Below are 27,964 nucleotides of genomic sequence, written 5' to 3' on the forward strand. Positions count from 1 at the left end.
ATGACAAAGCAATTTCATTTATTTAAAAAAGCTGTGAGAGGTGAAGTGGAAGATAATATATTTTTTACCGTATGGGACTTTCTAGAGTCCTGGACTTCTCAAAATGATTGGATGGCAATCTTCTTTATAATTTTCCTAGGAATTATTTTTGAGATCATACTTGTAAAGATTTGTACATCCTTTCAGAAAAAGCCTGCACTTCCAGAAAAGGGTAGTTCAGATTCCCAGGAGGTAAGAAACAATGGTTGATTTCCTTCTCTACTGCTTTTTAAAAATCACACATAAGAATAAATTTGATATTTGGATTACTCCTCTAACGTTTTATTGTCTCTCTTGAAATAGAAAGACGACAGTTCCCTGAAAAGCCTGACATTTGGTAAATATACAATATCATATTTTAACATAAAACTTGTTCAGCCTGGGTTTCTCCCATTGGTGTTCTGATTTTGTTTTATTCACATTTATCTCTAGATAATTGGTCAATTCACTCATCTTCAGAAGAAAGGTAAGTATTATATTTTGAAATTAAATGAAACAGGTTGTTGTGTTCTATTCAAAACTTAATTTGTATCTGAGTACTAGAAGAAGGTGTTTTCATATGTATAGAGGACCACAGCTGTTCAAGATCATAATTCAATCTAACATTGATTTTAAATGGTTGCTTTGTTCCAAGCAACCATTGTATGGCTTTTCATACGTTATTGAAATTATCCTTCCAAATAAGTAGTATTATTGCTGTTTTTACAAATGAGGAATTCTTAGGTTAAAGTGATTTGCTTCCCTGCCCCAATCTCTCTCTCCAGTACCCACAAAGTAATAGTAATCTCCAGTTCTGATAATTCAGTTGGAAAAATATTCATTTAACACTACTGTGAACCAAGCAAACCCTGAGCTTGGTACTGCAGGAATGACACAAAAGGAATTTGTACGATCAGAATTCATCAGCATTATAATGATATGTCAGTACAAGGGATTAAATACTGACATCGCTACTCTTGTTGCCACCGATATTTTAGTTGTTTTCATCAAAATCCATCCAACAATCATTAGATATACAATGGAAATTGTGTTTGGTACTGGGATACAAACAATAAGAGTCTGTTCTCAAGAAGCTTATATTCCTGTGGAGGAGACATAATACTTAAAGAATGCTTGCCCCGCAGTATGGTAACACAGTGATAGAAATATAAGAATGTTTAGGAAATACTTAAGCCAGCACAGGGGGACTGGGATGGCTTCACAAGGAGGGTTATGATGGAACTGAATTTTAAATGGTATATGAAAATTGGCCAGAAAAAGACAGCAGGTTAGGAGCATAAGTAAGGCATTTTAGGACATGAGCAGAGGCAAGGAAACAAAAACAGCAAAGTATGTGCAATAATAAATTATGATTATTTCAAAGTGGCTGGAATGCTAAGGTTGAGTTAGGGAGTAGTGGGAGATGAATGTGAAGATATAGGTGGGAGTCAGATCATGGGGGATTTTCTGTACCCTGTTGATAAGCTTGGATTTTACTCTGTAGATAGTTTGTAACTGCTGAAGGTGGTTAAGTGTAGGAGTGACACAGTTTTGTATTTCTGCTAGATAACTATTAGCTGTGTGGGAAATGAATCTGGCAATTACTTGACTATAATTTCATTTGTCAGGTATAAATGGGCTTTATTCATTTAATGTGGTTGCTCAATTTTCACATTGGGTACTAGCAACTCCAGTTTGTAAGGTGGGTGCCCTGGGAAGCAATAACAATATCTGGAGGTACGGGTCGGTAGAATGCCGGTCTGAGCTGGTTGGGAACAGGAATGGCAGAGAACACTAAAGCACCTCAGTAGTGCAATCAGAATAAGTGATTAATTGGACAGGCCCAGAAGTCAATTGGACAGGCCCAGAGTCAGTGTTTGAGGTACACAGGGGTTAGATGTGCATTGTATTGAAGGTTCACATATGTATAGATGCTCCTCTACTGTGATGGGGTTATGTCACAATAAACCCATTGTAAACTGAAAATATTGTAAGTTGAAAAAGTATTTAATACACCTAATCTGCAGAACATCATAGCTTAGCCTTGCCTACCTTAAACGTGCTCAGAGCACTTATATTAGTCTATAGCTGAGCAGAATCATCTAACACAAAGCCTATTTTATAATGAAGTGTTGAATACCTGTAATTATGCGTATCCCTTTCCCACCATTGCCAAGTTTAAAAATCGTAAGTCGAACTCTCATAAGTCAGGGACTGTCTGTAATTAAAAACCAGGAGACTTTGTTTTTTTATGGTTGAAATTTGGTAACATTTAAAAACCAGAAGATTGATAGACAAGAGAGGAAGCCACAAGAAGATGGGGAGAAAAGGATTTTCAACTTCAGAATCAAGGTGACATCAGAGTTTCCCCATCCCTGTGTGCCATTATTTCATTCCTGCCTTTAATCCTTATGTGGCACCTTTCTAGGCGGCATTCGGGGAAAGTAATCGAGAAGAAGAGATAGGGCAGAGGGTTGTTGAGGGAAAAGGATAGGGAAGAGAAATACGGCTACTATCGTGCAGCATATTCTAGTGAAAAAAGCACAAACTTTGAATTTTAAAAAGTCTAGGTTTATATCATAGTTCTGCCTCTTAATGCCTTGGACAAATGACTTAAACTCAATAGACGTACACTTCCTTACTTTCAAAATAGCAGTTAGAATTACTTCTGAGGAATATCATGAAGATTAGTTAAAATTATATGTGAAACAAGGCAAAAATATTTTACCCTGACACCAGAATTTCTTTTTGGGACAGAACTATATTTGGGAGAGCATCTTAAATTATCTTGAAATAAAAAGGGCTTGAATATTGTTTAAAGTGTATCATTTCAGAGACAGAGTAGATTTTGTCTTGCTTATGAAGTGGGAGAGAAGAGAGAGGTGGGAAGAGGACAGAGAGGAGGGAGGAGCAGGACTGAATGGCCTAAAGGACATCAAAGGCCAGACACTCAGTATCTGAAATCAGGGAGAGCCATGCTGGCCAGCCATAGTCTCAGGGACCAAAGCAAACTGCTGCTCAGGTTTTGGGGAAAGATTTCTTTCAGGGTTGACCTCCCCCTTAGAAATGTGGAAGAGAGTGCCACAAATTACATGACTTTCAAAGGCTGAAGCTGGATGGTTGGTTTCAGAAGCAGATTTCCTGAAGCGAGTTATCATTGATAGATAAAATTGTTTAAGAGCAGATTTGGTGTTCATTTGTTACTATGACTATAGGGCTATGCTATAGGCATTGATTGATTTAATTGATTTACAACCACTTCTGGTATTTACTTGTTACCATGGTTGTAGAACTATTAGTCATTTCCTAATAGTGTGGGGAGTTCTTTTTAAATTTTCAAAAGCGAGTTGAGATTTCCTAGTGGGGAGAGGCCAGAGAACATTACAGAAATGGAGCAACATGCCTAATATTTAAGGGGGAGTTCTTTGTATTGCTGTAGTCAACTCCCTTCGATTTCTACTTCCAATTTTTCATTAGTCAGTTATGTTTATGAGTGGTTTGTGTATGTGGACTCCCCCCACCCACCATTGAACTTGAAGAAAGGGTTGGCTTGTACGTCTGGGTCAGCTTGTTGTGCACAAGTTTTAGGAATCACCAACCTAGAGGCAAAGATGGCCATTCAGCAACTATTTACTGAGAACCTACTATGTGCCAGGCATTTTTGTAGGCCTGTGAGATACATCAGTGAACAAAACGGACAATGATCACTGCCTTACTTTTTAGTTAGAGGAGAGTCTGATAATAGACAATAACATGATAAATAAGTAAATTATATAATATATCAGAAGGTGATAAGTTTTGGGGTAAAACAAAGATAGAATTAAGAGGAATCAGGGTACCAGAAATAGGGGAGGAGAGGTAGGTTGCAATATGGGATTTAACGAAAGCCTTGAAGCGATAGGGAAGATAACCAAACATGTATGATCAAAGAGTATTCCAGATAGGGGGAATAACTAGAGCAAAGGCCCTATGGAGGAGTGGGGAGTGTGCCTAATGTCTGAGGAATAGTAAAAAGGCCAGTGTGTCTGATGCAGAGAGGGAAAGGGAGTGACATATAGAAGCTCAGAGAAGTAATAGGTGACCAGATCATGACTGGGCTTTATCGGCCATGTTAAAGGCAGTGGCTTTTACTCTGAGTAGCAATGAGGAATCACTAGAGTTTTGTGGAGGAAAATATGTTCTGTCTTACGAAGTCTGACAATTAGATTCATGAACTCATTCTAGAAAAAGGGTTACATACCTTATTGCTGAATATCACTGTGGTCACCATCAAAGTACTACCCATGGGAAGCTATGCACCGACACCAGCACCTAGTCCACCTTCAAAGCAATTTTGGAACTCTGTTTCTGGAATGGCCATCAGAGCTGTCATCGTTATTACCCTTGATGTTCTGAATGTCATCAGAATGTCTTCCTTTCAATATTTCCTTTACCTTTGGGTAAAGAAAAAAGTCATTGGGGGCCAGATCAGGTGAGTAGGGAGGGTATTCCAATACAGTTATTTGTTTCCTGGCTAAAAACTCCCTCACAAACAGTGCCATGTGAGCTGGTGCATTGTTATGATGCAAGAGCCCGGAATTATTGGCAAAAAGTTCAGGTCATCTCAACTTTTTCACACAGCCTTTTCAACACTTCCAAATAGTAAACTTGGTTAACTCTTTCTCCAGTTGGTACAAATTCATAATGAATAATCCCTCTGATATCAAAAAAAGCTTAGCAACATAGTTTTGACTCTTGATTTGGACTGTCGGAACATTTTGGTCATGGAGAATTGGCTGACATCCATTGTGCATTTCAACGCTTTGTTTCAGGGCCATATTGGTACACCCATGTTTCATCACCAGTGATAACACGGCCCAAAACATCGTCTTGCCTCTCCAAACTTCGGTCTTGGCAAACTTCGACTCTCCTTTGCTTTTGTTCATCGGTGAGGTCCTTCGGGACCATTTTTGCACACACCTTTCTCATGCTAAGATTTTCAGTTAAGATTTTGCTGACTGTTTCTCTATCAATGTTTACTTGGTTTGCTATGATTCTCACAGTCAGCTGATGATTTTGACGTACAATTCGATGAATTTTTGCAATGTTTTCATCAATTCTGCTCATTACTGGCCATCCTGACCTCTCTTCATCATTGACATGTTCTCTTCCTTCAGAAAAATGTTGAACCCACTTGTGACACTGCCGTTTTCTTCATGGCATTATCCCCATAAACCTGGAATAACATGTCCCTGATTTCACTTCCACTCTTGCCAAGTTTAACAAATTTAACGTTTGTTCGTTGCTCTAATTCAAGCTCAGACATTCTCACGATGGCAAACAAAAACACACAACAATAATGAAAGCCATGCAGGAAGACACCACCACATGTCCACACAAACACACCTGTAAGACATTGATATAACAAGGCTTTTTTGTGAAACCTTACCGAGATGTTTGTACAGTGCTGCCAATGTAAGTGCATGGTGGCAAGTTCGAGAAATTAATTGTCAGACCTCATAGATGTAAATATAGATGATATAGATAGAGATAGTTATATAATAGATATAGATATGGAGATTCATATAGGAATTGGCTCACATGGTTATGGAGGCTGAGAAGTCCCACGATCTGCCCTCTGCAAGCTGGAGAACCAAGAAAGCTGGTGCTATAATTCAGTCCAAGGCAGAAGGTCTGGGGTGGGAGTGGGGGATTCAACACAGGTGTGAGTTTCAGAGTCTAAAAGCCTCAGAACCAGGAGCTGTGATGTCTGAGGGCAGGAGAAGATGGACATTCCAGATCAAGAAGAGAGAGAAAGAATTTGCTGTTCTACCTTTTTGTTCTGCTTGGGCCCTCAATGGGTTGGATGTTGCCTGCCCACGTTGATGAGCGTGATCTTCTTTACTAAATCTACTGATTGAAATGCTAATCGCTTCCTCAAACACCCTCACAGACACACCCAGAAATAATGTTTTACCAGCTATGTGGGTATCCCTCAGCTTAGTCCAGGTGACACACACAATTACCCCAGTAGGTAACAAAAATGTGTATATAGCCTATATATTAAATGCTAATAAATAACATTTATGAGAACTTGAAAACTAACATATTTTAAATATTCACCCAACATTTTTGTGTTATCTATGAAAAAAGGTAGCAAATAATAAAATATTCCAAATTCTAATTAGCAGATTCCAAAATAATGAGATTTTGCAGTTCTAATAATTTTCCAGGTGATGCTGATGTATTTGGTCTGAGTATTTTTAGACCACACCAATCATTTGAGGTAGACAAGATACTGGAGAGTCCATTTTCATGATCATTACTGTAGAAGCACTGCCCTAAAACATAGGCTTTTTTCTTGACCAAAAATAAACAGCTGTTAAAATAATCTGAACTGACTTATAGAAAGCTGTGCTTAATGGTATTGGACATTCTTCTGTTGTACCTACCGACTTTCCGTAAGACTATTTTTATTCTTGTCAAAACTTTCATAAAGAGAACAGAAACAAACTGATATTTCTTGTAAAAGGGTATAATCTTAACCTGCAACTTTGATTCATTACTTTAAAACAGATTTTTGGACAGGTTTTTGAGGTGAAAATCCCTCATTCTCTAAGATATGAAAATGATTTATTTCACTTTGTCAGTGGATTAATTTATTAAATGAATGGAACCAGGTAATGAATTATTTTATAATATGGATATAGCTTTCCAGTTTATATTGAGTTATGTTTTCAGATGCCATATTGGGTTTCCTTAAATCTAGAAGAGTATTCTTGTATGAAATATGTTCTAAGTGATAAAAGTGACAATTCATTTACACATTGTTTTCTTGGATCTCAGAGTTGATGACTTTTCAGAAAGAACCATTACTTCATCACTTATATCTGAAGAAAGTGAAGGTAACGTTGAAAACAGAGCCTCACCAGCAGATGAAATAATGCGTGCAGGTAGCAGTGAAAGTAAACAACAAGTATGTTACTTTAGTGATAGTCGTACGACATCTTCAAATGGGACTAGCTCGTCTTTGTCACTGTTTCATTCAGAAATAAAGAAAATTATTCTAAGCCATAGAGGGTATCTAGAAAATGAAAATAAAATACAATTTTCATCAAAGAACTTATTTTCAATAATGAAAACCAACAAAAATAAAAGCTTAATGTTTTCCTCTGACTTGAACTTTCCAAGAACTTCTGGAATCACCATGGAAAGTGAAGATCTAGACGTGGCACCACGCCCTCCTGCCCATTTGTTTCTTTCTAGAGACCAAGTCAAACTTCTGGAAGAAAATGTGAAAAATCAAATTCCTTTAAAACCCAATGCTACATTACAGAGTAAAACTCTGTGCTCAAGATCTCAAGGGTCCTTGATTCAGAATCAACATTCTGTTAGAATGGATATGTCTGCGCAAACACAAGATTCTTTTCTAAGACAAAGTGCTCTTCAGAATCAAGGTTTTTATGAAACCCAATTTACTAGTCAAGCTCAACAATTTGTTAATCACCAAGACTTAATCAACAGCCAGCCTAATATTGAATCCAGACACTTTGCTCTACCTCAAGATTCAAGGAGAAAACCATTTTCCAGCAGTACACAAGACCCCTTCCAGACCCAAGATATGGACAGAAGCCAACATTTAGTCAAAGTTCCATGTTCTGTTGAGACTCAAGGTTCAGTCAACGGCCTAAAGTGTGATAAAAATCCCACAGATGAGATCCAATATTCTGTTTGGTCTGAAGATTCAAATAAGATCAACTATTCACTCCAGGGGAAAAATACTATTTTTAAGAATGCCAGATTTCTAGTTTTAACTCTGAGTCCAAATTCAGTTGCTGAAGGGATGCCACAAATAAAGAGTACAAAGCCAAAGGGCCAGAAACAAATTGCTACATCAAAATTAAACCAGTATTCTGTATATGGCTCAGTATCTCTTTCACCTGCCATTAAAAGGCAGAAAAACAAAAGAGAAGCATTACACAGTAAAAGTAAATTTAGTCTCAAACGTCCATCTCCAAAGTCAAAGAAAACACCAACTTCATGGGTATTTCAAATCACAGTATGTCACAATTCAAAACATCGCAAGTTAGGAGGCAAGTATAACAGTAAAAAGAAAGCATTACGTCAAAGTGAGGAACTGGAATGCAATACTAGAAGCAACATTAAAAATATGGAAGATAAAAGAATATCTGATGCATTTCACAATGCCACCAACACAACAATTTCTGAACCACCTGATACAGAAATGCATAGCGAATTAAAAGCCAAAACAGATATACCAAGACTAATAGGGCTTAGTCATTCAGTGGTAAAGCAAGAAAAATTACCAGATGAAAAGAAAATATGGAATGCAAAACACATTGAGAAGAAATGTATATTTAAAAAGCCACAAGAACATAACAGAGAGGAAGAGGAACAAACTCTGCAAGAAGCAGTTTCACAGCTTACAGAAGATTTCAGGTTCAGCCTACAACTAAAGCAGAAGCCCAAATATATCAAATTTCAAATAGGACAGAGCAGTTCAGGAAGTAGAGCAACTCAAAATAAAGAGCAAGAGCTACAACCACAAACTCTTTCTACACAAACGATTTTGGGGACTAGTCCATGCCCCACCATGAATCCATTTCAAGTTGAGAAGGCGAAACAAAGCAGAGGCAGACCGACAGTCAGAGAAACTGCAGATCTGAAGAATCCTCTTACAGTGCCAGAGAACTTACCAGCTGGTGAAGTTTTCAGTGAAACACCAGAACATGGTACCCCGTTTGGTGAAAGCTCCAGAAAGACACTGGATGATCATATTGCAGAAGAAAATGAAGACTTAAAAAGACTTTCACCTGCACTTGCCCTGAGGTCTTTCAGTATCCACATGCTTCCTTTATCATGTTTTAAAAGGCAGAAAATCAGAAAAATAATATCAGGAACAAAAAGTGTACTCAATCCCAAATGTGTAAATATGAAAGTAAAGAAGCCAGCAATTTTACTGATGCCTTATATCAACAGACGTGGTACTCCAAGTCATAGAAAAAGATTGAGAGACAATTTAAAAATCCTGATTGAACAGATGTTGCCAGATAAAATTATGGCAGATGTGTTTCTGAATGTTACTTGCCCTCACATGTCTAGTTTGCCTCATATTAGAACACACAGCAGACTAAATGCAGAGAATCACAATCATACTAAGCTAAAACAAGAGAAATCACAAATTGAGAGGGAAGAAAAATGTTCAGATTCCATTAATAAAGAATTAATAAAAGACTCTGGAAACACACTAGCAGAAGCTAAATTGCAAGAGGAATTGAGAGGGGACAAAGAAACTCCACCAAAAGCAGTTCTTCATGATAGTTGGAATCTCAGATTGGATGCACATATAGAGATGGAGCTTAAAACAGAGGAAGAAATGCATCAACCAATCACATCTGCAGAAACCATTATGGAGTCTGTTTCCTCCTCCATAATGGATCCATCTCATGTTGAGAATATGAAGAAAAGCCTAACCACACAAACAGACTTAAAATGCACTGCAGATTCTGAGATACATCCTCCAACGTCAGAAAAATCACTCATTGGAGACCCTTTAAACCAAACAAGAGAAAGTGATGTTTCAGATACAATGGAAATGGGTTACTGTTTCGCAGACACAAGGGCAGAATTACCAAAAGATTTACCCACAACTTTTCCAGAGACTTTTAATTGTCACATGCCTGGTTTAACTCATTCTAAAGTGAAGGAAAAGAGGGTAAGATTCTCACACATAGATTGTACAGAGGGACCCAAGTCTATACATGTAAATACAATGAAACCTTCAGTTTCACAATTATTTAATGTCACAGGTCACAGAGAGAAACTGGAATCCAACTTTAAGACCAAGTTTGAAAAGATCAACCAAGCTAATGGATTGGCATATGAATTTCTAAATGCCCTTTATTCTCCCATGCATAGCAGATTACAAGCAGAGGCAAACGGCTTCTGTCATGCGCAGTTAAAGCAAGGAGAACTAACAGATGAAGGGAGACCGTGGTATGTTGATTTCTTTGATAAGAGTAGTGCATTTGACAACAGAGAAGCAAAAGTGCAAGATGGAGAGGAAGTGGAGCAAAAACCTTTGCTAGAAGCAGCTCCACAGCATACCCAATCCCTCTCAGGGGATGCATGTCAAGGGAAGGAGACCCATTTTGACAAACCAGACCCAGCACTGAACTGTTTAACACAGGAGCTACAGGACCAAACATGCTTTACACAAACTGCTTTGCAGACTGACCTCCACATGGGTCCTAGAGAGGCTGAGGAACTCCAGAAAACCAACAAAACAGAAAATGCCATAACAGCTCCTATGGGTCTGAAGATTGCACCTACCAAAGCAGAGAACTCATCACTTGATAAACATTTGAACATGACGACAGAGTGTGGCTTACCATCCGGTGGAAACCCTAAAAAGCAACTAGATTCTTATTTTGTGGGACAAAATTCAGAGTTACCAAAAGATTTGCAAGTGACATTCTTGATGTCTTCTGATTCTGTCGAGTCCTTTGTTTCCAAATCTCAAAGAAAGAAAAACACATCAAGAACATCAAGGAAGCAAAAAACAGTGAGTCGTAGAACTCACTGTTCTAGGGGGGGAAAGCCATCAACTTTACACATGCTTAATGATAGTCGAAGCAAGGGATTACAATGCAATTTGAAAAAGATGAAAAATCCACAGCAAAATAAAAATGTAGCAGATGCATTTTTGGATATCATTTACTCCAAAGTGCTTATTTTTCCCAACATCAAAATGAGTGACAGACTAAGCATAGAGACAGACATGCAGAGGATAACAAGACTTGGTCATTTGCAGCTAATGCAAGAGAAACTGCCAAATGCAAGAAAAGTATGTTGCCCAGCTTCTATTGATGTGAGTAGTTTATCTAACAGTGTGAGAAACGGGAATGAGGAGGAAAGGGAACATGAAGCTCTACCAGCTCCAGAGAATAGCCAAGACTTCATCTTCCATGCATATCAGGAGAACTGTGACCTTGTTAAATCAGATGAGGAAATGAAACAACCAGAAAGTATACATATTCAAGTACAACCACAAATACGTCTTATACAAACTATTTTGGATTCTGCTTCATGCCCCATATTGGATCATTTTCAATTTGGAAATGTAGGAAACTGTACTAGCTTTTCATGTCCAAAGTCAAGGAAAGCAAAGACTGATGAAATCATATGTTCTGCAAGAGAATGTGGTGTTCCATCTGAAGCAAACCATCCAAAGGAACAGGCTGGTGATATTGAAAAGAAAGAAATAGTAACTTTTGATTGCTGCCTGCCTGCTTGTTCTACATCCAAAAGGAAGAGAAACTCCCAACAATATTTAGGCATGAAAACTTTAGTGAATCCCAAATGTGAAATTTTAAAAGCAAAGAAACCATCAATTTCATACATACTCAATATCAAGGGTGGTAGTAGTCCAAGCCATAAAAAAGAATTGGGATTTAACTTGAAAACCAAAATGAAAGAGGTGCATCAAGATAAAAAAGTGGCAGATAAAATGTGCTCCTTCATGAGTATTATACATGACATTAATATGTATAACGATATAAGAAGGGGAAAAGACATGGTAGGAGAAAAAAGACTGAGTTCTAAACAAGTAAGGCAAGCGATATCACGTGAAGGGACTATTATTTCAGATAACATCAAAGAAACCAATCATCAAGGTGAAGAGGAAGAAGCAAATGAACAGGAGACATTATTAAAATTAGTTCTACAACAGAGCCAAAATTTCATATTCTGTTCAGATCAGAGGAAGGAGCTTGATCTTCACAAATCAGCAAACAAAAGAAGTAGGAAAATTCTGTTTGTTACGGAACAAGACGTCCCACAACAAATGCAGCCTACAGATCCAGTGCAGGTAGAGGAACCAAAGAGAAGCCACCAGACACAAAATGGCACAGTATATACAGCAAGTTCAAAGCTTCCTATAATAAAGTCAAAGGAATCACTAATTGATGAAGTTTTAATAGATACAATGAAATGTAGTCACCAAAGTGATGGGAGCCATATGGAGGAATTATATAGTCATGGTAAAGAGGAAAAGGCTGAGTTTAAAAAAGATCAACAAGCAACTGTCGTGGGGTCTTTGGATGTCACCACACCTGATCCATCTGAATCTAAAAGGCAGAGAAAGACATTTACATGTACAACCTTAAAAAGCAAAATGAGTCCCAAAGGTATAATTATGAAGGCAAGGAAGACACCAATTTCAAAGATATTTAATATCCCAGGGAATGCGTGTCTAAAAAACCTACCTTCAAAGACCCTGAAATCACAGATTATTGACTTTTTAATTCATATAAAATATTCTGTGGTACTGGAAGATCTTACAGTTGAGAGAAAGGCAGGATTAGCACAAGAATTACCAGTAATGCTTCTCGAGTCTTTGGATTTATCAACACTTGCTTTACCTACATCAAAGAGAAACAATTTAAAACTTATACACAAGAAAAATAAAATGAGTCCCAAACATGTGACTTTGAAGGCAAAGAAGGCACCAATTTCCCAGACATTTAATATCACAAAACGTGGTACACCAATCCATGGAAGTCAATTTGAATGCAACTTCAAAACCATGATGAAGCAAGATCAACCTGTGGCACGTATCATTCTAAATGCAATTTCCTCTGCCATGCCTGTTTCACTTGACATGAAAGTGCATAGTAGACTAAAAGGAGAAACAGTCATGCCACGAAAAATGAGACACAGTCATGAACTGAAGGCAAGACAGCAAGAGCAATCACCATATGGAGAGAGAGCCTGGTGTACCGATTCCAGTGATAAGAGGGGCAACATCTCAAATAGCACAAAGGAAGTCGAAGTCCGAGGTAGAGAAGCCCTTTGGAATTCTCAACACTTTACTTTCAATGCTCATAAGATGAAGGAACCTCACTTTGTGAAATCAGATCTAGAACTGAAGAATTCAGCAAGGAATAAAATCCGAGAATCACTTACCACAGCACAGGAGCTGCAGCAACAAACACTTTTCACACAAAGTGTATTACATTCGATTTCTTGTTCTATTTTGAATTTACTTCCATTTGAGAAGCTACCAAAAAGAACAAAACCACAAAAAGGATTAAATGCGTCGGGGAGTCCAAAGATTTTATCTCCAGTGCCCAGGAAGTCAATTAGTGAATCTTTCATTGTTACAGCACAGAGGGGCATCCCATTTGAAAAAAGCCCCAGGAAGGAAGTTGGTAGTTCTATTCTAGAGGGAGAGATAAGGTTACAAAAGGATTTCCAAGTGAGAACCCCAGAGTCTTTTGATTTCTCCATGCCAGCTTCATCTGAGTTTAAAGGGCAGGGAAGTGCAGCACAAATCTATGAGCCTAGACCTGGGGAAGCACAGATGGCATCAGTTTTAAGGACAGTTAACATCACTAGGTCTAGTGTCCTTAGCTGTGGAAAGGAACAGGACCGCATCTTGGAAAACACTACCAAAGAAACACCTGTAGGTATGTCAAATATATTTATAAATACCTTTCTCTCATCTACACCTGTTTCAACTGCCATCAAAACACATAAAAAATTAAAAGCAAAGAAAGGTCCATTAAGAAAAAACAACATTATACAGCTAAAACAAGATAAAGGGAAAAGAATGAATACATATTCCTCTAATAAATGGAGTACCTCAAACAACACATCAGAATCAAGATGGCAAAATGAAAAAGAAGAAGAGGGCAATGAAATGCTTTTCAAAGCACGTCCACAGTTCCTGAATGGTATAGGAAGCAGAAAAGATCGAAAGATGCTTATTGCAGAGCAAGAAGTACAGCAAAAGACACTGGTTTCAAAAAATATATTGGAGTCGATTTGTTCTCCACTGATTCCATTTCAAACTAATAATGTGAAGAAGAGTATCTCACCACAAAAAGACATATTACATAGAATTGGTGAAAAGATTCCATGTCCAAAATCAAGGAAGGCAACGTTTGATGATCTTTTAATCGATGAAACTACATTTGATGGGAGCCCTACAAGACAGTTGGATGTTAACAGTGCAGTTTACCTAAAACCTGAAGAAGAAAAGGAAGACACAGAAACAATACAATACACAGTTGATCAAAATATCCCACCTTCCAAGTCAGGGAACTCAGTGCTTGGAGATCCATATAATAAAAGCTGTAGAAAGAAAATGGGTGGTCATATTGCCAAGAAACACAAAGCCTTGCAAAGAGATTTACTAACGATGTCTACAAAGTCTGTTTTGTCTGAGTCTAAAAGGCAGAAAAAGGTATTAAAATTTCCAGAAAGGAAAAACTTTACGTATTTTTGGAGTCTAAAGACTCCATTTCCAAAAGCAGGGAAATCAGAGACTGATTTAATACAATGTGACACTCTCTGGGATGGAAATCCTAGGAAGAAATGGGATAGTCCTGTTTCTGAGAAAAAGGCATGGAATAAAAATGACTTAGCAATAACATTCGTAAAACCTTTAGATTTTTCCAGCCTTGATTCCGCTGAACCTGAAACCCAGAGCTACACATCCGAGTTTGTAGCCAAGAAACATATAATGAGTCCCAAGCATGTAACTTTGAAGGTAAGGAAACCACCAAATTTACATTTGCTTAATATCACAGGGTATCTTACAGGAAGCCATAAAAAGAAAAAGCAGGACAAATTTAAGTACAAGATGAAAGAGAGGCAATCGAATGAAAGTGTGGGAGAGCCATTATTCCATGCCACTGAAGGAGCTAAGATTCCACCACCCAAACTAGTGAGTGATAAATACTCATTTGATACAACAGTGAGGGGTGCTCTGTATAACAGAACACTTCACAACAATCTGGATCGTCACATTACAGAAGAAATGGCAGAATTAGAGGCAAACTTAGCCACAAATTTCTGGGGGCCTTTAGATTTTACCTTTCCTGTTTTATCTGACTCCAAAAGCCAGATAAACATAGTACAATTATCAAAAAAGAAAATCACACCGAATCTTAAATGTTTAACTCTGAAGAAAAAGGAGAGACCAATTTCACAAATACTTAAAATCAATAGGCAGTTTACCACAAAACACAGGGAAAAACTTAGATCCAATTTACAAATCAAAATGAAAGAGATGCCGCAAGGTAAAAATGTGGCTGATACATTTCCAAATGCCATTTACTTCACGTTCAATATCTCTGACATTAAAAGGCAAAGCAGATTGGAAACAGAGATAGACAGAATATCAAAGTTTAGTCCTATACAACCAATACAAATGGATTTATCAATTAAAGGGCCGGAGATTTCACCATCACTTAATGCCACAGGTCATTCTGCTTTAAGCATTAATAAAGAACAAGAACAGAAGATAGATATAGAGAAAGATAAAACTGAATTAAACGCAGACCTAAAATTTAGACATGCTTCTATGCCTTTTCAACTGCACGTAAAAATGGAGCATTCACCTAATACGTGTGATATCTATGAAGAATGTTCTGAAAAGAGAAATGCCCTAAACAAAGCAACAGTTAGGGAGAAACAAGAGTATGAAAAACAGGTGTTATTTAGAACAACTCCACAGTGTATCCAGCCATTTGAATTTGGAGCAGATCAAATGAGAGAGCCCAGTCCTTTCAAATCAGAAGCACCCTTAATTAATACAGTATGTTCCAAGGACATCACTTCTCAGCAAACAGACATTGATCTAATAGATCAAAAAGCAAAGATAAAAACTGTGGAAGAGCTTAGTCCAGAGTCTGTTTCTTTCTCTAAGATACATCTACTTCGAATCAAAACGCAGAAGACAAAATGTAAAATTGCAAACTGGCAAACAATAGCAAATCCCAAGATTCTGATTCCAAAGGCAGAAAAATCATTAGCTGATGTGCATTCTGTTAATACAATAGAATGTGATGCTTCATTACAGCAAAGTGAAGGAATGGAGCTAGGAGGGCGAGGGCAGCCTGTCCTGTACAACAAACAGCAAGAACCACGTACCTCAGGAACTATCTGGAGTCCTGCCTCTGCCGACACACTTATGTATCCTAAAATCAGAAAACCAAAAGCCAGGGCAAAAGCAGCAGATGTGAAAAACAGTGTACACACAGAACAGGCAAAATTAAAGGCAAACAAACCACTTGATTCCAGGTTGTCTAATACTACAGGATATGGAACCCAAAGCAACAAAAAGGAAATGAGATGTAACATTAATACACAGAAGAAGGCATTCCAGCAAGGTAAAACTGTAGCAGATTTAGTTTTGAGCACTATTTGTGACTCTGGATCTATTCCATCTCAGATGAAAGGTTTTGTGGTAGTAAAAAGAGAGACAGACAAGCCGAGAAAGCTGATATGCCTTCCTCCACTGCTAAAATTGAACAAATCACTAAAAAGAAAAACGTCATCTTCACGGTCCGCTGATAAGAGTGTTATATTAAGAAATATTAAAACACTGAAACAATGTATTAGAGAGCAAAAGGAAAAACACCAAACTGTTTTACTAGACCTTCTCTCACAATGTAGAGATCAGTTAGTGATTAGCCAACAAATGGAGAAGGAGGTTGACCTTGTCAAATTAGCAGAGTTAGAAAGAGAAGTATACCTTGATCCATCTTCACAGAAGAGGGAAATCAATTACACTAGGTTTGACATCCCCAGAATTAGAACACATACAGAAATGGAATTCCTTACTGCACCAAGAGTAAAGGATAGAGATGAAGACATTGTCGAATGTTCAGTTTCATTTCCACGGGGGAGAGAAGCATCAGAGAAAACTGATAATTCATTAAGTTCAAAAGGACAGAATATGTTCCTTACTGAGTGGGATGCTTCTCAACAGAAGATACACAAAGAGCAAGAACTGCTGAAACAAAGAAGTGCTTCAATGACAAATCTGGAGTCTACTGCCTGCTCCATTAAGGAATCTCCTCATTTGGAAAACACAGGAAAGGTAACTGAGAAAGACACGTACATTAACAGAAAAAATATTTCACATCTATTGGGAAGAGAAAGATTAAAAGAAACTGATATCTTACAAGGACAGAAATTTCTCTGTATAAATCTAGAAGTACAGCAAAATATGTCTGCAGTGAAACCAGATCACGGCCCTGAAAGTATTCTGGATTCTGTATCTGGCCCCAATACGGAACCTCTTCATGTAAAACAGGCAGTAAATGCAACAAGGAAAGAAAATGTTAGCATACCTATAAGCTTAGATGTAAATCCATGGAAAAAAGAGCAATTAAAGTTAACTGATATTCCATTAAAATCAAGTAGACAGAAAATGAACTTTTCAAAAAAAACGAGAGCAAAGGAACTCAATAGTTCTAACCAGAATAAAGAAAATATTCTGGTATCCATTTCCTCTTGCATATTGCATCACCTCCATATTGAACAGCTAAAGAAAGAAGTCTCAGCAAAAGGAATGAGTTCAACAGTTTTAAGTCCAATGGTAGAGAAGTCATCAAAGGAAGCAGGTATTCCAGTGGACCAACCTCCGTGCTCAGAAGGAATTAATTTGCATATTAGAGGAAGAAAAGAACATGAACAAGAGAGTATATGTAAGATTCTTCCAACATCTATTTCTCATTCTACATTGGATATACTTCAGAATAAGTCTCCATGGGTAAAGAAAGCATTAAAGGTCGTAGATAGTCCAACATACCACACTTCAAATACAGAAGGAAAGAAAGAGCAACCAGAATGTATGCACCAGACTTTTACAAAGCTTGCTTCTCACTCTTTGAAGGAAGTATTTCAAAGTAAGGTGCCATGTAAAAAGAAGACACTGGATGAAGTGGTTAGCACTGTAGATTACACTCCAAGTGCAGAAGGAACTGGCTCACTTATTATAAGAAAAGGAGAACAGCAAGAAACTTGTGCATGTGAGGCTCTTCCAAAGCCTGCATCCCACTCCAAAACAAGTCTACTTCAAATTAGTACCCCAGTGCAACAAGTAAAATTAGATGACACAAACATGATGCATTGTGAATATTTAACTTCACAAGCTAAAGAAGCATTAAAAGGAATGGATGACATAGTTGGATATACTCAAAAAAGTGAAAAAAGACAAAACTTACTCAGTACAAAACAGAAACAGCAGCATCTGTTGCTCCCCTGTGAGAATTTTCTGGGACATATGTCTTACCCTCAGAATGATCCCTGGCTCCTGCAACATTCAATGCCTCAGACAAAGGAAGAATTAGCAGAAGTAGGTAATGTGTCAAGAAGGACAAAAGGATTAGATTTGTTTTCTAAAGATCAGCCAAATACTGTATGTGCGTATGGACTGGAATGTATTATGCCCTCGATTCTTCCAAAGCAAATGAAAAAACAAAATACAACACTGCCTTTAGACTCATGTAGTAAAACTATAAAGTATCTGAATGTTTCATTTCCAAAAGGGAAGAAATCATCAGATAGGGCACAGGTAGTTGATTTAATATCTAATGGTAGCTCCTCCAAGCTAAGAATTAGAAAGATGGTGCAATCATGTAAGGCATATCATAAAAAGGTACAAAAAGAAGTACGTTTACCTGGAAGGTTTTTACATTCTCCTTCCATCTTTATGCCTCTTTTGCCTGATAGTAAAATACAGAAGAATAGCACAAAACAAAGAGTTAAGAAAGACATAATATGCTCCAAAAGAAGAACTTTGAAGTTGAAGAAATCGGTATTTCCAAATATACTCGATATCACTGACTGTGGTACCCCAGGCAACAGACCAGAATTGCAGTGCAACAAAAAAGAGAAAATGGTAAATAAGACACAAAGAAAAGGTAAACCTGATTTGGTTGTCACACATATATATGAGTTTATCCCTTCTTTACCCTACCTCAAATTGAATAAACTGACAGTTGATGGGGTTAGTGCAAATAATTTAAAAAGAACAAAACAACATATATCACAGAAAAAGGAGGACAGAATAAAAGGAGTCAATATGAAAGGAATAATGGATCTCAACGTGATTTTGAAGGGAAAGAAATCATCACTGTCACATATACTTAATAGAAAGGAGCTGCCTGTGCAAATAAAGCAAGAGAGCAAGGTGCAGATAGGTAAAGGTAAATCAGATGTGAAACTGACAACCATGTGTACTTCCTTACCATCTCTATCATATCCTAATTTGAATTCAAGAATAAAAGTAGGAAAAGATAAATCAGGATTACCAAGGAGCTGTCTTCCACAACTAAAGCTCCAGGCATCATCAAATGTTAGGAAAGCGTCATTTGCAGAGTCAAGTAATAGAGATAGTTTAAGCAATGTAATAGAACCAAAACAATATTTGCCACAGAAAAAGAGAGAAGACAGAGAAAATATTGTATGTGTGAAAGACATACTGGGTGTCAAATGTATCACTTTTAAAGGAAAGAAGACACCGTTTAAACACATGCTGCATGGAAAAGAACCACAGTGGAACAATAAAGAACAAGAGAAAATGATGCAGGAAGATAAAAGTGATCTGGATGTAGTTCAGAATAAACCCTATGCTTCCATTCCTTCTTCACCTTACCTGGAATGGAGTCCTGGAATAAAAGAAATATACATGCGAAGAATAACAAGATTCTGTTTTCCATCAACATTCCAAGAATTAACAGATGCAGTGGGAACATGTGAGGAGCCAACTGATGAAACTTTAAGCAGTATGGAAAAAGCAAAGTATATGCCACAGAAAGAGGAAGATAGCGTTGAAATGGCTTTGGAAGAAATAAGACTTCCCAAAAGAATAGCTTTGAAGGCGAAGCAGTCTCCAATTGCACAGGAATTACAGTTGAACATCAAAGAAAAAGAGAAAAAGATTCAGGAAGATAAAGATAAACAAGTTGGGATTCAGAGCAAATTTTGTGCTTCTGTCTCTTTTCCACCTTACTCTGTAGTGGATACAAGAATAAAAGGAGAAGCAGCTATGCTAATAAAAACAAGATCCTCTTTTCTACAACCAAAATTTCAGGGGTCATTGGATATGGGAAAAATAGCATATAAAAAGGTTATTTATGGTGATATCTCAAATAGTGTGAAAAAAGCCAAAGAACATATAATGCAGGAAAAAGATGAGAGAATAAAACTAGCAAAAGTCATACCTTTGAAGAAAAAGAAATCATCAATTTCACAGGAAATCCAATGGGACATCAAAGAGCAAGAGAAAAAGATACAAAAATTTCAATGTAAATCAAGTGTGGTTCTGACCAATACCAGCATTTCCATGCCTGATGCTTCTCATTTAAAATTGGATACAAAAATTAAAAAAGCAGACTATTTCACTGAAGTAACAAGATACTCTCTTCCAGAACTATCACACCAGAAATCATCAGATGCAGGGAAAAGAGAATATACAAAGTCACTCGGGGGTGATATCATCTCAACTGATGTAAAAACAGGACCAGACTATGAGCCACAGAAAGGAGAGAATGGAGGAAAAATAGTAAATATGAAAAATAGACTGTACTGCAAAGGCACGACTTCTAAGGCAAAGACATTGCCACTTCCACATGTACTTAGTACCCCTAGAGGCTGTGGCTCCCAAATTAGAGAAGTACAAACAAATGTAAAAGAAAAATTGGGACACATACAGGAAAGGAAAAGTGAACTAGATGAAGTTCTGACAAGACTTTCTCTACCTCAATTTAAATTAAACAAAGGTAGAGAAGGCAAGGAAGAGAAACGAGAAATAACAAGACCAGTTCTTTCATGCTCAAGGCAGAGGGAATCATCAGATGCAGACAAATTAAAATATACAGTGTCACCTTTGAATGGTGTCTCAAGTGATTCAAAAAGAACACAATACATCATGCACAAAGAAGAGGATAAAGCATATGTTTTTGAGAAAGACATCAGGCATCCCATGTGTGTAGCTTTGAACTCAAAGAAATCACCCCTTTTCCATATACTCAAAACAGAAGAGTTGCAAGTGAAAATCGAAGGGCAAGTGAAAGGGCGGCAGGAAAGTAACAAGGAAACAATTGTGCTTCTGGGTGAAACTTGTCCTTTTGTTACTTCCTTAACTCAGCTTAAATTGGATGCAATAAAAGAAGAGGAAGGTGAACCAGTAATAATAAGAAATGATGTGCCATGTCTTGAGCTCCAACAGTCATTGTCTACAGGGCAAATAGCCTCTACAAAGTGGGTTGATAGCTACGTAGAGAAAGAAAAACAGCTACCACAGAAAGAAAAGGACAGAGTACAAAACAGAACCAAAGTAGACAAAGACTTGCTTGAAATTACAGGATTGTCTCCTTTACAATTACAGCTCCCTGTGTCATCAGGTGCTGGGAAAATCAAATATGCAGATTCCAATGAAGGTATTAGCTCATGTCATGTAATAATAAAAGTTAATCAACATATGCCGTGTAAAGAGGCAAAGGACAGAGTACAAGAAGAAGATGGGAAAGGTAGAATATTCCCCCAAATAACTTCAAGAGCAGAGATATCACCACTTATACATCTACTCAGTAGAAAGAGACTACATTTGAACCTTAAAGAGCAAGGGAAAGATGTGCACAAAGGCCAAGGTAAGCCAGAAGTGGTTCTGAGGAAAACTTCTGCTTCCTTACCTTTTCCATCTCACCTGAAACAGGACACTAGAATGAATGGAAAGGAAGACACAGTAGCAGAAACACCATCCTGTTTTCCAGCACTGAAGAGTCGGGATCCATCCAATTCAGTCAAAACAACATATACTGAGTCATTTGATGGTCATATGTTAAAAGAGGAAGATAGACTCAAAATAGATATTGAAGACAGCATACACCCAATACATATGGGTCTGAAGGCAAAGGAATTACCACTTCCACGTATACTCAATAGCACAGAATTGCAGTGGGCAATTAAAGAGCAAAAGAGAAAAGTACAGGAAGATAAAAATAAACTAGTTACAAATGTGAAAAACATTTGTACTTCACTTACCCTACCATATCTTAAATTTGATGCAACAGAAAAAGAGGGGTACTTGATAAGAATTCCTAAATTGACTCTCCCACAACCACAGTCCAAGGAATTATCAGATGCAGCGAAAACAGCATATACAGAAACAACTGATGGAGAAATTTCCAATAATATAAAAGAATTAAAAGAACACACGCTACAGGGAGAAGAGAAGGATAGAGAGAAAAAAGTGGATGTGAATGGTATAGTGGATCCCAGTGACATGTATTTAAATACAAAGAAATCATCTATTTTACTTACATACAATCTAGGTGACCTGCAGTGGAAAACTAAAGGGCAAGAGGGAAAGGTTCGGGAAGTTCCCTGTGAGCCAGCGGGTGTAGTGCTGACTAAGACTTGTACGTCTTCGCCACTTCACCTTAACATCAACACCAGAATCAAGGAAAAGAGCATGCCCCCATTGACAAGATCCTCTGTTTCCCCAGTACACGTCTATGGATCAGCAGATTCTGAGGAAGTGGTATATGTAGGGCCAAGTATGAGTGATATTTTGATCAGTCCACAAGAAAAAAAACAGTGTATGCCACAGAGCAAGGAAGAGGATGGAGTGGAGACAAGAAACCTCATGTTCCCCAAACATCAAGAAAAGAAACAGGAAAGTAAAGATGACCCAGGTGTGCTCCTGACCCAATCTTCTACTTCATTACCATCTCTCCCTCACATCAAATCGGATAAAGAAATACTAGTAGATGGCGAAATGCTAATACTTAAAAGGTCTGTTTTGCAGAGAATATCAAATGCAGGGGAAAGTGTACATACTGAGCCAATTAGTGGTGATATCATGAAAGATGTTCAAAACAAGAAACAATACATGCCTCAGAAAGAAGAGAGGGACAGAGAAGAACCAGTAGCTGTGAGAGGTTTGACACATACCACAGATAGAACTTTGAAGTCAAAGAAATCACCTACTTCATATACGCTCCATAGAACAGAATTGCATTTGAACATTGGAAGGCAAGAACAGGAGAAACGTGAAGGTCAAGGTAAACCACCCAGTACGATGCTAAGAAAAGTGTATGTTTCCAAACCTCCTCCAACTAGCATTAAATTGGATAAAGGTACACAAGTAGACGAAGAAGGGCTTGGAATAAAAGGACCCTGTCTATTTCCACTAAGGCTTTCAGCATTATCAGATGCAGAGAAGATAGAAAATACAGGGGCAATTGGTGGTGATGTAAGAAAAAGAAAACAATATATATCACAGAAAGAAAAAATGTATGAAGTAGATATGAGGATCAGAATGCAACACAAAGAGGCAAGGATTTCACCAATTTCACATATATTTAATACAAAGGAATTTATGTTGAATATTGAAAAGCTGAAGGAAGAAGTGCACAAAGGTAGTGATGAACCATGTATGGTTCTGACAAGAACTTTTCTTTCCATCCCATCAGCACCTCCCATTTATCTAGATTCAGGGAGCAAAACAGACAAAGATGCACCAAGAGTTACAGGATCTGCTTGTCTGCAAAACAATCTCCAGGAATCATTAGATACCCAGAAAATAGCTATTAGAGAGTCGGTTTCTGGTAGTAAAATCATTGTTGAAACGGCAGGAAACACTGTTCCACAAGAGGAAGTACAACAATGGACCTCAAACTTTATGATCAGTGTACAGCGAAGGAATGAAACTCCACAAGTCAAATCCGAAGGAGATTTGAGTCAGTTAATTGTGAATTCACAGCATGAGGACATTTATTTCACAGGATTTGATACCCTAGGAAGTGGGAAAAAGCCGGAATGTTTCTTTACAGGGCTAGAAGCTCAGCCAGAAATGTACAAAACAGAAACTTTTACTACATTTCTTTCCTGCCCCACAGTGGATCCAACTAAAATTGAAAATCTGAAGAAAGAAACTGAAATAATGGATAACTTAAACCATAAAATGTGTCCTCTGACTTTAGTTTCACTGCCAAAGGAAATATCCAAGGAAATATGTGTCACATTGGGCACCTCTGTAAATTCAAAAGGATTTTCTGTTTCTGAGGAAGATGACCACCAAACATTATCAAAAGCATCACCAGGATCTGCAGATTCAAGTAAATTTGATAAACCAGAGAAAGATGTACAATGTAATGATAAAATGAGCAAAATGTTCTCTTCCACAGCATTAGCACCACAGATAAAGGGATCACTTAAGAAAATGAATATCAGAAAGTCAAATACTCGCCAAAATATAGAAGAACAAGAAATTGCCATGAAAATGCAAGCAGTACAGCGGGCTGAGAGTGGGCACAACACCAGACTGAGCTCTAGCCTTTCTCTTAAGTTTCCACTTCAAAATGGAAATCAGAAGACACCCTCAGAAATAGGTGTACACGAGCAAACTACAGTATACCCTGGAATGTACATACGACCAGGAATACATACGAGTCTCACAAAGTTTGATCCCATACAAGGGAAGAAAGAACAGGCAGTGTTTATTCCAGAACAAGAGGAATGCATTCTAGAATCACTTCAAAAGTCTCCTTTCCTCTGTTGGACTTTTCCACCTCAGTCTGGAGACCTTAAGGAAAAAAATGAAACTCACACAAGCACGACTATAAATGCAAAGCAAAAAGAATTAGAAACGGAAGATGGGAAATTAAAAATAGACACAAACATAGCCGTCCATCTGAAAGAGGACAAAATAGAAATGCACAAACACACCATTGTCAATTTGGAGAAGGAAAAAATAAAAATGGATACAAGCAATACTGTAAACCTGAATGTTCCCGCTCTAAAAGCAAAGAAATCTCAAGTTAAGACTCAGGTAATCACTGAGATGGCAAACAGCTGCCCAATCAAGCAAAAACATAAAAAGGAACTAGAAGTATCTAATGCAAAACAAAACATTCAGCCACAAAAATTGTTTCAGAAACATATTCTGGATTCATTGTATGCCTATATTCCTCTTTCTCACAGATTTGAAGACCGGAAAGGCAGGTTAACAATAGCAGATTTGAAAAGAGAATTGTGCCCCACATTTTTAACTATGAAAAGCCCAAAGCATCCAGTTTTACAGATTCTTGGCGACACAGGACATGGGACTCCAAGCAATAGAAAGAAATTAGAGTATGACTACAACAAACCAAAAAAAATATCTTTGTGGAGTGAAGGTGCCTCAGGAATATTTATCAGAAGTCTTTCTATTTCCATGATGAGTCCATCTCAGACTGAAGAAACAATAGAATCTGAGATGAACTTAAAAAGAGAAAAGAGAATCTGTGGTTCTAAATTCCAGGAGAAATCACCAAATGCTAATAAAAGTACTAAGAGAAACAACTCAAGCACTGTAAAAAAAGGGGACCGGAATTTTACAAACATAGTTCCAGAAGATCCCTACCCCTGCGTGGTGGACCAACAGCAAAAGCAAAAACTTCCTAGGGTCAAATCAGAAGCAAATCCCAGTAGTGAAATAACTGAGAAAAGTTTAACTCCAGAAACAGAAGAAAGGGTTGTTCCAGGGCATGATATCTCAAGCATCATAAAAGAACCTGACTTGCTTCTGATGGAGCAAGAAGAAAAGGAACCAAAACCCATTCTGACACCCGCAGAGTGTCCATGCATATCTGAAGATCCAAAGGGAAATGTGGAAACCCACATGAAAAGTACCCTAAGTATGAGTATTTCCCCTCCAGGAGCAGAACCACAACTTGAGATTCATCTATTCGATACCATGGAGTATGCCTCACTACCCAAGCATAGGGATCAGAGTGAACCCATGCAGAATACAACCACACAAAACATCCAACAACAAAAAACTTTTTCAGGAACTGTACCCATACCACCCCAAGTTAAAAATAATGAAATAAAAATAGTGGCAGATAGTACAAATGCAGAAAGTTTACTTCTTCTTTATGAAGCAATTAAAAATGTCTTTGAATCCCAGATAAAAAATATGACCCAAAACAAAGTTTATGCTGATATACTGGAACAAGTAAAAGTCCATAAATCTGATGATTGGAAGTCACCACCTTTTGCTTGGGGTCCAGATATAACATCTACAACAATATATCATAAATTGCAGCCAAAACCCATTTTAAAATGTTTTTCTCCCAAATTAAAAAATAAGCTCGCTAATCATTTAGAATTAAAAGCACTTGAAATAAAACTGAATCTGATACCAGAGATGGCAAAACAATCCTTCCAAAAGTTCAACTTGTATCCCAAACTGGCTGTTTCAGAAGATAAGAGTTGGAGGCTTTATCCGAGACATAAAAAAATGTACTTTTTTTCTCTAGAAGGGATTGATACCGTCAATCTTAACTTAAAACACAAATACCAAAAAGATTCACCTCCTATCAGCTGTATGAAGACACTGATGGATAATGTTTCAAGTGGCAGTGAGGAGAATACTACAAAGTTGAAAAGTATTAAAAAGCTAGAAAGTGGAACATCTGCAATGACTTCTGCTAATGAGATGCCATTGTCTCATATTCTCCAGAAATACCCAGTAGAAGAAAAAGACAAACTTCTCACACACTTTTCTGTGAAAACATTGGAGATTCAAATGAAAACCTTTCCCAGAATTGTAATGGAATCTTACGCAATGGCCAATGCTCAGGATAGAAGGAAATATTTATCTAAATGTATTCATTTCGGTGTCAAAGTACCAAAACAAAAAAACAGAATTTTGCTACTTTTTGAGGAAAAACCTCTTCATCAAATAGATCTTGATTTACAATACAAAAACATTCATTTTTTCCTGGGGCTTCCAGTAGATAGTATGTCCCCTAAGCCAAATACACTTCCCAAACATATTCTTAAATTAAACACAGTTGCAGTATGTAAAGAAGTAGATAATAGTGAAGAAAGTGATAGTCTTTCCATTGATAAAGAACTGTTAGAAAAACATACCTCTTTCAAAAACCAAAGTCCTCATGAAAACTCATCCTTGATCAGAAAATTCCTGGAACCAACCCTTGTGTGTGCTTCTGACACCGGACAACATGGAACAGTGAAGAAAAGCACTACAGCCTTTTCAGTGTTAAAATCTCATGTGACTCCAGAAAAAGATAAACAATGTCACATATGGTTTCAAGGAACAAATACACATGAATCTTTTGATTTAAAGACTCGGGAAAATGTTCCTAGTTTAGTTGATTCTCATTCAATTCAGATTTCTGAAGATTTTACTGATAGTCAGACATTAATTGAGAGTTCAGCCGACGTGGAGGCAAGCTCAGCTCTTGAAGTACATGAGAGTGAAGAATGTATGTTTTTAGAAGCCACCCCTTATTTAAGTCAGGAATCACAAAACGTTCTATTTGAATTACAGAAAGGCATTCCTTTGGAAAATGTTTACAAGATGAAAAAACTCAAAACTGATCTGAAACCATTTTACAGTGAAGATTCGGGCTCCCATCATAGTAGAAGCTGTAGAAAACATTCCTCAATTGTGACACCACCTTCCTACGAATCCCGCAGAAGCAGGAAACACAGGTCATCCTCCAAAATGCGATCTCCTGACTGGCTGTGTCACAGTTCACTAAATACTATAGAAGCTCCGTTTGTATCATCTTCCATTTCATTCCGTGAAGAGAAACTTTCATGGATTACAAGAAACAGAACAAATTACTCTTTAGCTCCCTTAACAGAATCAAATATTAAATTACATCTTAGAAAAAGCCAAGACAAACTTCACAGACACCCAGACAGTAAAAAAAGAAAGAAGGCCAAATCTGATTTATTTACAAAGAATGTTCATTGGGACTGTGATTATAGCTATACACCGAGTAAAGAGAAATGCACAAGAAAGAAGAACGTGTGTAATTATGAGTCAGAAAGAGCAGATTATTTCCCAAGCAAACATAAGTCAGCATCACAACCTCATCAAGACGATCTCAACTTCCATTCTGAAAGAAAACAAAACCAGCCATTTTTTTATGTCTGTATACCAGCAGACTCACTGGAGATTATACCCAAAACCATTCGCTGGACTATTCCCCCAAAAACTTTAAAGAAGAGAAACTTCAGAGTTCCCCTAGTGGCAAAAATTTCAAGTTCTTGGAATATGTGGAGTTCATCCAGAAAGATGTTGGGGTCGCTCTTAGAGGCTTTCAACCCAGTTCATAAAAATTGA

At 37.5% G+C, this 27,964-nt stretch overlaps 1 protein-coding gene across 1 annotated transcript; it reads left to right on the forward strand.

Moving 5' to 3' along the window:
- CCDC168 (coiled-coil domain containing 168) lies at positions 1-27,964 on the forward strand (the record flags this gene model as incomplete). The annotated part of the gene is made up of 6 exons (XM_081046674.1): positions 1-231; positions 343-376; positions 472-505; positions 6,844-14,156; positions 14,337-22,966; positions 23,105-27,964. 6 exons carry the CDS (start codon positions 1-3, stop codon positions 27,962-27,964), a joined length of 21,102 nt encoding a protein of 7,033 aa, XP_080902800.1.

The sequence above is a fragment of the Rhinolophus hipposideros genome (genome assembly GCF_964194185.1).
Source record: "Rhinolophus hipposideros genome assembly, chromosome: 4".
Taxonomy (NCBI): Eukaryota; Metazoa; Chordata; class Mammalia; order Chiroptera; family Rhinolophidae; genus Rhinolophus; species Rhinolophus hipposideros.